At 32.1% G+C, this 11,727-nt stretch overlaps 1 protein-coding gene across 26 annotated transcripts in view; it reads left to right on the forward strand.

The window, feature by feature from the left end:
- The window catches only part of LOC106879639 (TNF receptor-associated factor 2), a 47,562-nt gene extending 38,428 nt beyond the window's left edge, over positions 1-9,134 (forward strand). For all 26 annotated transcript variants that reach the window (XM_052965995.1, XM_052966105.1, XM_052966111.1 and 23 more), the window contains 3 exons: positions 3,434-3,511; positions 5,070-5,132; positions 7,719-9,134. In XM_052965995.1, the coding sequence (XP_052821955.1) occupies positions 3,434-3,511; positions 5,070-5,132; positions 7,719-8,453 (876 nt within the window). In that variant the 3' untranslated portion in view covers positions 8,454-9,134. The remainder of the gene's footprint in view (positions 1-3,433; positions 3,512-5,069; positions 5,133-7,718) is intronic.
- Positions 9,135-11,727: the final 2,593 nt, after the last annotated feature.

Below are 11,727 nucleotides of genomic sequence, written 5' to 3' on the forward strand. Positions count from 1 at the left end.
TGAGTCTTGAACTATCTCAATAGACAGCAGTTAATCAAAGCTAATGCATAATTTTATAACTTTTTGCGACCCACTAGGATTCCGTTCGCGACCCATCCGTGGGTCAAGACTATAGTTTGGGAACCACTGGTTTAGAACATAAATTAATATGAAGTTTTGATGGAAAGTTTTCATGTAGATCACTTAAAAACAAGAAGTTTGTGTCATGGACCCAGATTTGCAAACTCAAGTTTGCTGGTATCAAAAGGTTAATATTCAAATTGACTTGATAAGACAGCTTTCTCTTCAAACTTACCATATTCTGTTTGCAGAAAAATCCCTATATTTTGATGAGCTTCATAATTTTCATGTTTTTTGTTTTTGTTTTTTTTTCTTTGTACTTTTAGCTTGCCAAATCTTAGAATAAAAAACACCTTGTGATAAGTAATGAAAATTTAGCTTAGCTGCATCATCATATGTCTGCTTTCCATGCTGGCATGGGTTGAACAGATCATTATGGTTCTAGTCTTCTACAAACCAGATGGTACCAGCACTAGAGAGGTTATCATGTCCTTAGTTGGACTAAAAGATCCTCTTGTTCCTGCATTGTTTGTTTATTTGCCTGCAACTTTATAATGCGTACTGAGTGTATTTTCTTGTGAGAGCAACACTAACGAGGTTGCCTTGTTCCCTGAAAGGTTAAAGGATACCTTACTGTTCTATGTTGTATCCATTCAATTGTGATAGCTGCATGTTTGCTGATGAGAGATAGGTGTCAATGACAAAACACCTGGTGAAGAAGGAATGATAGCTAGCTGTACAAAAAGGTAATAGTGTATCAGTTAGTAACAAATCAGATTTAATTTCTCAATATACAAGCATCATGAGAGAGAGAGATAGAGTTACGGCGATCAGGTTAGTGATATGGGTTCAATACAGAAAAGTTGCTTATTACATCTCTTATTACATGACATGAGCAGCATGGTACTGTGAATAGGAGAAAGGGCAAGAGAGATAAGAGGCTTCTCTATCACAGATAAATGAGACTATTCAATTGTAATTAAAACCAAAATTTGCAGGTTCACACTACTTAAACTGCTATGAGAAATCAACCAATCACAAAAGGCAAAATAAAAAAGAAAAGATCTCACTTTGCAGGAGATTGTTCCCCCCTATTGCTTAACTTTCCCTTCAGCTGTAATAATTTCTGAAACAGTAATTAAGTCTTTGAGTCAGAGGGAAAGAAAATTTGGTAATTAGATTGATAATGCCGACCAAAAGACATTAGTAATATAGATTCAAAATAGAATTTGTAACCAAAATCTAGGTTTCAAGATATATCTCACAGATCTCTGGATGTCATCAATAATGTTTCTTGAGTTTGGTGGGGTGGTCAGGTTTTTAACGTCGGAGGGCAGAGCATCTCATCCAGTTGACCCACCAGAAGTTGATCAAGTCCTCACTGGCATCCCAGTAGCAACAAAGCACTGATCTGCCCACTTTATCCAAAGCCAATTAGTGGCCTTCTCTGCACCTTCAGCAATGGAAGTTATGACCCTCCTCTCTGCTGTACCAATCAGAGCTTTGCAGAATGAATGCACCTACAAAACCCCTGCAGCCCACCGTAGTTGGTTTGCAACATGCCTTCTAATCCCATTTTCTGCACTGCTCTACCAGCCTCTGGTATATGGCAAGTTTCCTCTCGTGAGCTTCCATGTGTTCCTCCCAGGGCACAGTCAGTCTTCACGTGGCCACCTAACCTAAAACCCTACTGATGACCATTTTCTATACTCAGGTGTCATAGCCAATATTTGTAATTAGAACAATATTTGTAATCAGAACAATATTTTCATTATTGCTAACAATTCTAACATATACAAAATTTCCAAATATTTCAATGTTCTTGTATGACTGACTATGCTAATTCTAAAGCTTACACTATCCCTTCCATTTTATTTTTCACGTTATTTTCATTTTTTTCTCTCAGTGGCTCTCTATGCTGATAGGAAACATTCTCAATGCGCCTAAAAAAAATTACCTTCTTTTCGCTATTTGATTTTTCTTTTATTCTTTTACTTGTTTTAGTCATTTGACTGGCCATGCTGGAGCACCACCTTGAAGGGTTTTAGTTGAACAAATCAACCCCAGGACTTATTTCTGAAGCCTAGTATTAATTCTTTTAGTCTGTTTTGCTGAACTGCTGAGTTACTAGGACGTAAACGCACCAACACTGATTGTCAAGTGGTGATAGGGGACAAACACAGACAGGCTTGTTTCAGTTTCCGTCTACCAAATCCATTCACAAGGCTTTGGGCGACTCAAGGCTATAGTAGAAGACAATCCCAAGGTGTCACACAGTGGGACTGGACATGGAACTGTGTGGTTAGGAAACAAGATTCTTATCACACAGCCATGCTTGTGCCTTTATGTATTAATTTAATTATTAATAGTGATTCTAATGTATGCAAATTCTCCAAATATTTCAATGTCTATGAATGGTAGTCTCTTTAATGCCAGTGACATAATAAAATCCACCCAATCCACACTATGGTGTGTTTGGTGATATGAAAGCCAGCTAACTATAAAAGCCATGCCAAAGAAGAAGGAATAAAGGTGACATAGGGTAGTGGGGACTCTTAGTCTTGCTGGAGACAACTTCTCTAGTGTTAAGAGTACAAAAACTGCACCTTATCTGCTGTAGAATTCTTGGTATGATGACAGGCCCCTTAAAAACCATGCAGAAATATTGTTTTCTACTCTAGGCACAAGGCCCGAAATTTTGGGGGCAGGGGGCCAGTCGATTAGATCGACCCCAGTATGCAACTAGTACTTAATTTATCAACCCCAAAAGGTTGAAAGGCAAAGTTGACCTCAGTGGAATTTGAACTCAGAATGTAAAGACTGACAAAATACTGCTGAGCATTTCGCCTGGCATGCTAACGTTTCTGCCAGCTTGCCACCATGCAGAAATATTAACACAGTAACAAAGATAGTGAACAAGTGACAAGACACTGCGTGACCTATCCAACCCACACCAACATTGGAAAAAATGGACATGATAGTTAAAACGATGTTCAAAATAAACCTTTAATGTTGCTTTATTTGTAAATATTTTAAGATATAGTTTATACACGATTTTAAAATGTAGAAGGTTGGTTAGTATGTTGCCTGTTTTTGTTTTTTTGTTTTTTTTTCATAGAACAAAGCTTTCTTTATGTTATGTGTTGTCTCTTTCATCTATTAAGTGGTCTCAGTCCTCCCCATTCAATGCTACACATGGGGAAATAGATGCTAAAGTATTATGGAACAATTCACAGGTTGTTAAAACATACAATGTTGCAAGGAATTTTTTTTTTTTTTTTTTTTTTTTTTTTTTGTGTCAAATGCTTTTGTTTCAGATCTGAATAGATGTTGAAATATTATTTACTTATTGGTATGACTTTTGTTCTTGTAGCAGCAGCACAGCAGAAACTGTGAGTGGAGACCAGAAGTATGCGATAGATGTTTCGAAGGGAAGATTCCTATGTGTGAAGTAAGTAAAGAAAATTGTAATGGTGCAATGAATTTTTTTTTTTTTTTAACTTGTTTCAATGCAGTTTAATCCCTGTTGTTGTCAAATATCAAACTAGACAACTTTATACTCATCAGTTTGCTGTCTGAGTTCAATTCATACAAGCTAGTGTGGTTTGATTCAGATTGTAGAAAATCAGGAAATAGTTTACATTTAAATTGATAATACTAATGCAAAGCTGGTACAAGATGCATAACACAGCTTGCTTTCCATAAACTTGTCTGGATTTTCATATCATTGTTTCCATTGCCATGTTGTCACTACTTTGTTTCACAGACAGTTGTCCATTGCTCTTCTTAATTCCAAGGGAAATCATAATTATGACAATGTTTTCAGTCACACAACTTAACAAAATTTCATATTAATTTGTAAATTATGTTTACCAGGTTCAGTTCTTAATGTTTAATTTCTTCATTATTCCACTCTATTATTTCATTCTGCATTCAATATTCTTCCCTTTTATATTCAGTTCTACTCTGTTATAGTATAATATTGCTAAATTTATGTATAAGAAAGAGCTCATATTTCTATGAAATATTTGTCTAGGTTCACTAAGCATATGCATGATCACATTTGAATTTGAAGATTATTTTTAAAAGTATTGCTTTGGACTTATGCAGGTTTTAGATATATTTAATATGTATATAAAGAGATAGTTATATATCCTAGGGAGAAATCAAAATGAAATTCATAACAAATAATTTTCTTATTCATGCAAATGTATAAACCTTAAAAAATCTCTAAATCAGTGATTCCTTTGGATTTACTGTCCTGTTGTTAAACTTATCACTTATTTACCTTGTTTATAAAATAAGATTCTAGTCTAAAATTAACCCAACTTTTGGATATACTCTAGGCATATGGCATTGTGGTTAGAGTGTTAGACTCACTGTCATAAGGTTGTAGATTTAGCTGAAAATAAGTACCAGTTAAGTACTATGCAGCCTTCTCCAACCATCATATCCTTGATGTCCAACTGGGTCAAAAGTGAGAAGGCCAAGATGGTGTCTCTGTCTACTCAAGACCAAATAAACACTTAAAACAATTATTTATACATGCTGCCAAGTCATACTTGCTTCAAGGTGGTGGGTGTGGTTTTTGTCTCCTAACATAGAGTAGAAAAATAACATATATTCTACTAAATAAAATATTAGATTCATTAAGATATAATGAGACAAAGAGTTGAGGCTATTCTTACACTTCTAATTTTCGGATCATAAATAGCATTATGTTGTTTTTTATGTGCATTTGTTAATTTAAAATTAACGAAAGTATTTAACTTTCAAAATCTCTGATTCATTATGAAGAATGGTCTTTAAAAAATATCTACCCCTTGCACATATGGAAATGTATGTGTGAAAAATGAATCTGACTTAAAATTACTGTGATAAAAGTATAAATATATTATCTTGGCATTTTAGTAACATGACCGAATTGAAGGAGCAACAATATCGTATGTGTTATTTAATTATGATGCATAGCTGTCATTAACTTTAACTTCATTTTACGTATTTACTAGATGGAGAACCATAAGAAAGATTGCCCCTATCCTGTTGATTGTCCTCTTAACTGCGGTGTAAAGGTTTGTATAGTTTACATTTATGATTGTCATATAACACAGATTTATCATTTTAACTAGCATTTACATACAATGTAATGAAGCATTCAAACTGCTTTTTAACTTTATAGATTGTATTGTAAATACACACTCTATAGGTTGCAATTATATTTTCAAAGTTTGTTTTGTTTTCCTTTACCATTATTTTGATTCTTCTGTCACTCTGCTGATAAAGTTGCTTTCTTTGGCTTCTGACAGAATTACAAACTAGTGCACAAATTTCTCATTTTTATTGTATAATTTCTGAGGTTGCATAATTTTAAAATCCAGAATGTATGAGGACATGTAACATGAAATGAAATTTTTACATATCTTGTGTTGTGTATCATAAATATATTTAAGTAATATTTCCACTAATATGATATAGATTTGTAAAGCATGATATTTAAATTGATAATTGTTTAACTCAACTTCTTTTGTCAAAAGATTTTTGGGAGACATTTTGTTTAAAATATTGGGTTAGTGCATAACTAATGACCTTTTTTTTATTCTAAATTTATTCAAAAATAATACACCAAAATAAAATAAAACAGTTGTTAATTATGCACCAACCCAATATAATACCCACCATTTGAGAAAACAGTGCACTTATTAAAAATCTGAGATGTGTAAGTTAAATAACAAAATAATAAAGATGGAGAGCTTCTTAGAATGCAAAAAGAGAAAGTTTAGTAACCTTTATATATTCCAGGCTTTCTTTACTCCATTCATTTCTGATAATGGGCCTTTGTGTCTAAAATATAAAAGTTACTAAACTTTCCCTTTTAGCATTGTAAGACACTGTCTGTCTTCCTTATTTTGTTATTTTACCTCTGTATCACAATGCTTCAAGCAAACTACAATAGTTTTCCTTCGTATATATATATATATATATATAATATAATATAAACTGAAGGAACAGAAGAGAGCCTTCAATTTATTTAATCCTTGTTGTGAATCTTTTTCTTCCTTTTATTAATTACACATTAACTTATTGAAGTAAAACACCAAACGTGTACATATTGTCGAAACTCTGTCTGTTGTATACCTATAGAAATTGTGTGATTTACAATTCATGTGACATGGTTTATATTTGCCACTGCAAGCACATTTGTTCATTGGTTTTCATACTGTTCCAGTTATTTTGGGTCAAAAATAGAAGAAAAGAAATTCTTCATTATTATCATAATGAATTTTTTCTTTTTCCTCATTACTTCAAATGAGGGAATTTAAATCAAGAGATAAACACTTAAAACAATTATTATACATATATTCCTTTAAATCAAGAGATCTAGTCTGCAGCTCCTCTTTTATATTCTATTGTACCTTCAGTTTTATTTATCAAAGAAGGCTATGTCCTTAATACATTTTTAATTCTTAAATGAATCTGCTGCTTGATTAAAAATGTATGAAAGCTTGATGCAACATTGAGATCAAGGAATTCATACTTCAATTTACATTGCAATTATTTTATTTCATAACATTTTTATATATAAACTGAAGAGGTAAAAAGACTGAATTAGAACAAAATAGTTTTAGTAATAAGTGATGCTTACATTCTGCAGACATAAGTGTTTTTGTGTAGATAGATGGCTGTGTACATGTATATTGTGTGTGTATAGATGCATGCATATAGAAATGTGTTTACACTAATTTGACATTTAAATGTTTTCTTAAAGCATCACTTATAAAATAAACCTTTGACATCACTTATCCTATATTATTGTGACCTTATTTTACTGATGCAAGTACAGCTGAATGAGTAAAAAATTTGCTTTGCAATAATTATGAGGTCCTGGGTTCAATACCACTGTGTGACATCTTGGGCCAGTGCATATATGTATAAAGATGTAGTCATTTCCAAGTGGTTTTAGAATTTTACAATCATGAGAACACGGGTGCGTTCCCATTGCATAGCATATTGATTGGGCAAATGTTTTTCTACCATAGCATCAAGTCATATGAAACCTTGTGAGTAGAACTGGGTAAAAAGAGCTTGAAAGCCTTGTCACACACAATTACATTAATTCTGCTTAAGAATTGAATTAAAGGAATATTAACCCTTTCGTTACCAACCCGGCTGAAACCGGCTTTAGCTCTGAGTACAAATGTCTTGTTTTCATAAGTTTTGATTTGAAATCTTCTACCAAACATTAGTAACAATTTATGTTCTTAACACTAGTTTAATGATAACCAAGTTATTCTACTAAATTCTTTGTTATAATTAAAGTAATTGAATGAAGCACAGAGCATCTCAAAATAACTACAGTAATAAAAGGGGTTAAAGGTATAAGTGTCTGTGGAATATTAAGCCACTTGCACTGTAATTCAGTGAATAGAGGGTTGTGTTGATCAAACAATTGAGAAATATTCATTGTTGAAATTGGCAAAAACCATTTAGTTCTATTAAACAATTATTTTATTCATGAAACAAAGCAACTCATTTATTCTTCTTGTGATTTGATTATCACATAAAATATTTCTAATGTTTAATTCTGTTTCTGTTTTGCAGTTATATTAATACATTACCATACCTTTTATACTATTTGTATCTTTTTCATTTTTACACAGATTTCCTCAAAATTAGTATCAAACCATCTTCTTGAACAGCTTGAAGAACACATGTTGATTTTAAAAAAGAATATAGAAAAATGCAAGAATAATTCTGGAAACAGTGAAATGGGGTGTCAAAAATTTGAAAAGAATTTTCTTAAAATTGACAAATTAGTTGGAGTTTTCCAGTCTGATTTAAAAAAATTAACTAGCACAATTCAACCACTTCTCTCTTTGAAAGAACCACTACTTGAAAACATTCCTAGTTATGATGGAACATTTATTTGGAAATTAGACGACTTTGAAAAACGGCGTAAAGATGCAGTAAAAGGAACATGTCCTAGTTTATATTCAACCCCATTCTACACTAGCAAGTACGGTTACAAGATGTGTCTTAGACTCTACCTAAATGGCGATGGCATGGGGAAAGGAAAATATATATCACTTTTTTTTGTTGTCATGCGAGGCTCATATGATGCACTTCTGGCGTGGCCTTTTCAACAAAAGGTTTCATTAATGATGCTGGATCAATCAGGAACAAAGCATGTTATTGACAGCTTCCGACCTGATGCTAAAAGTACTTCATTTCAACGTCCAGAAAACAAGATGAATATTGCAAGTGGCTGTCCTTTGTTCCTGTCACTCGATAAGCTTAACTCTCCAAATACATATGTGAAAAGTAATACAGCTTTCTTCAAAGTAGTTGTTGATACTACAGGACTAGAACGAATGCCAGTCAACTTTACCCCTTAATTATTTATATTAATCTTTATTTCTAGAGAGTGGTTATGCTTGGTTTTAGTGGGGAGGCACATGCCTCCCTACCGTTTGTGTCCATTTGCAATCATCGTAATTCCTTATAATGCATTGAAATTTAGAAAAACCGATATTGGTTTTATTGTATAAAATGGCTATTTTTTTACTTGATGACTTGTTAATTATTGAATATTGTTTATTGAATATAAATTTGTAAAAATACACAAACCTTTCATGGATCAAACAATTACAACCAAAATCTATATCATTTAAGCCTGTATATATATTTGTTTTTGGAAAGTGGGTGGAGCGACATGCTTCCGCGGAAATAAAAACAAAACCCTCTCCCCAAAAACAGTATTTTTTTGACTTTACTATTCATAGTATGCTGGCTGACTATTGTTCCCTCTTTGCTGGTTTTGATGTTTGTACCAAACCTTTTGAATTGGCTGCCAAATTTCTCTCCATCACTGCACGCAATTAAAAGGTTTTTACATTACATTTTTTTTTTTTTCCCCAACCAACACTGCTTTTATTCTGACATAAAGCTAATAAATTATTTCTGATATGCTGCTGCCACCAGTAGCTGGACATCATGTTGCTTTTCATCAGTTGCATTGGAAATAACGAAATAAAATGCTGAAGTAGTTTGCCAAAAGTCAACTATCAAATTCTAAATTTAGTTTGGTTTCTTTAAATAAAAGGTGAGCGCAAGAGAGCACAAGTGCGAGAAAGAGAAAGCAAGAAAGAAAATATCATGCTCCAGTCACAAGTAAAAATGGGAGTTGATGGAACTTAAGTTAATAGTTTTTGAAGTGACTGTAAAGCTGCTGCTGCTGCTGTTGCCATAGATACCTACTACAAAGATAAATATTTCATCTTTTAATTATAACTTATTCTATGATTATAACTGTACACATTCATTTGTAATTTCTAGACATTTCTGTTGAAATACCTTTCTCCAAATCATTTTCCATTTGTTGAGTATATAAGACCATGCCTAGACCAAGAACTCAGTAATTCCACACATGAAATTACACTGGATATTCACCTTCCAACAGCCTCTAAACAAAACCTTTTTTTTTTTTTTTTTTTTTTTAAATTAGCAGCTCACTAGCTTATTTCTTAATAAATGCACTTTAATCTATTAATATTGGGTTTTTTTTTCTCTAATTTACTGCTATATGCTTGATTAATATGTATAAAAGAGTGTATATGTGAGGTGTTTTGTTTCCTTGTGTTGTTCTTAGTTCTGTTACACACTTGTTGCATGTTGTGTTCAATGCCAGTAACATTATTATTATTATAGAGAGAAGCTCAAGTTTAAGATAAAAAATGTTGGAAAAGAAATATACTATTATCAAATGGGTTTAGTTAAGCCTTCTAGTCTGTTATTTGTTGGTCTTTTTAATTGGCATTATATGTATAAACTCTTATCATATCTTATCTTGTATCCCAAATAATGACTAGGTGGTTTTTCCCCTTAATTTCTTAATAGTTATTGCCTTCTTTTTTACATCTACTTTTGACTAATTCATGTCTAATGCCAGCTCTTAAAATTTTTAATAAAATTTACTAGTCTACTCTCTTTTCCTCATCTACATCTTTTTAGAAATATATATGTAATTTGATGGACCTGTTGTTCTTATTAAAGGAACAATATGAATAAATTAAAATGCATTTTGATAAGGTACCGAAATAGAATTAAAATGTTTGAAAATCTATAAAATAAAATTTGTCCTAATCATTGTTTTCCCCATCAAAAATTTTTATATATTATGAAATTTAGAAACCTCTGGTACTTATTAAACTTGCGGGGGAAAAAATTGATTTGATAAACTGCTGTTGAAATGATATAATTATTTGTTCAATTTGCTAATAATACACACGAAATTTTTCAAAACATTTATACATTTTGAAATAGGAATTTCTGATACTAAACTTGAGAAAAAATAAACCATTGATATGATAAACTGTTATTAAAATTATGTTTTTTTTTTTTTTTAAATTTGTTAACATACAAGAAAGTTTCACTTCAAGGGTGGATTTTATTAATATGATTAATGCAATGATTTTGAGACATTTTTTAAAGTAAATTTTTGTAAATAATTGTAGTAGCAGAAATTGATGTTCTGAATCTAAATATTATATTTATGAAAAAATCTTGTAATTCTCCTCCCCACCAAAAGTTGAAACTACCCGGTTAATATTTAGTTTGGGTATTAATATTTGTCCAGTAAATTTAACCTTTTTGATGCCAACCCACCTGAGACCAACTTTAGTTCTATGATGCAAATTTCTTGATTTAACCCATTAGCATTTAAACTGGCCATATTCAGCCAAAATATTCTGTTTTATGTTTAAAATTGACCAGATCCAGCCTCTTGCACCTACCCTGAAGCTACAAGATACTGCATAATTAATTCAAAGCATTGTGAATAAATAAGCATTACTTTTGACAGTGTAATCTGAATGCTAAACGGTTAAAATGTCTAAATTATTATCTGAATGCTAAACGGTTAAAATGTCTAAATCTGTAAAAATTTCATGTTATTTTCTAAACACTGGATTTATCATTTATACTTAAGTTTTTTTTTTGTTTTTGTTTTTTTTTCATAATTTTTCAAAATTAATTGAAACAAAGGCATTGTATTCAACAGAAATATGGTAACAAAAGGGTTAAATAGTGAGTTTTAGAGTGATATAGTTTTCGAGAGCAAAGGTTGAGTCAAATGGGAATTCATCATCGTTTAACATCCATTTTCCATGCTGGCATAGGTTGGACAGTTCGACAGGAGCTGGCTAGCCAGGGAGCTCTTCAGACTTCAATTGTTTGTTGTGGCATGGTCTCTATGGCTGGATACCCTTCCTAACACCAACCACTTTACAGATTGTACTGAATGCTTTTAACATGGCACTGGCACAAGTGCTTTATATATATATACACACACACACACACACTTAACTGTTGGAAAAAATAGTATAGTATGCAGTACCATAGCTGATATTAATGATATATTTTATTTTAGCCAAGTGAGTCTCTTGCTACTCCAAGTTTCACCTGTAGGTGTATGTAATGTGTGTGCAAATGAATGCATTATTTCACTTGTCACTGCATGAACAAAACAATGTCGATGATTAGCTACTCTATCCTTTGAAATACAGGTGGAATATAAAAATCTCTTGTAAAACAGTTGATCGTTGCCAAGATGCACATCCAACCCTAAAATCCTGCCTCAAATAACTTATATGGAAAAACAGATGTTTAATG

This window comes from Octopus bimaculoides, chromosome 1 (assembly GCF_001194135.2).
Source record: "Octopus bimaculoides isolate UCB-OBI-ISO-001 chromosome 1, ASM119413v2, whole genome shotgun sequence".
NCBI lineage: Eukaryota > Metazoa > Mollusca > Cephalopoda > Octopoda > Octopodidae > Octopus > Octopus bimaculoides.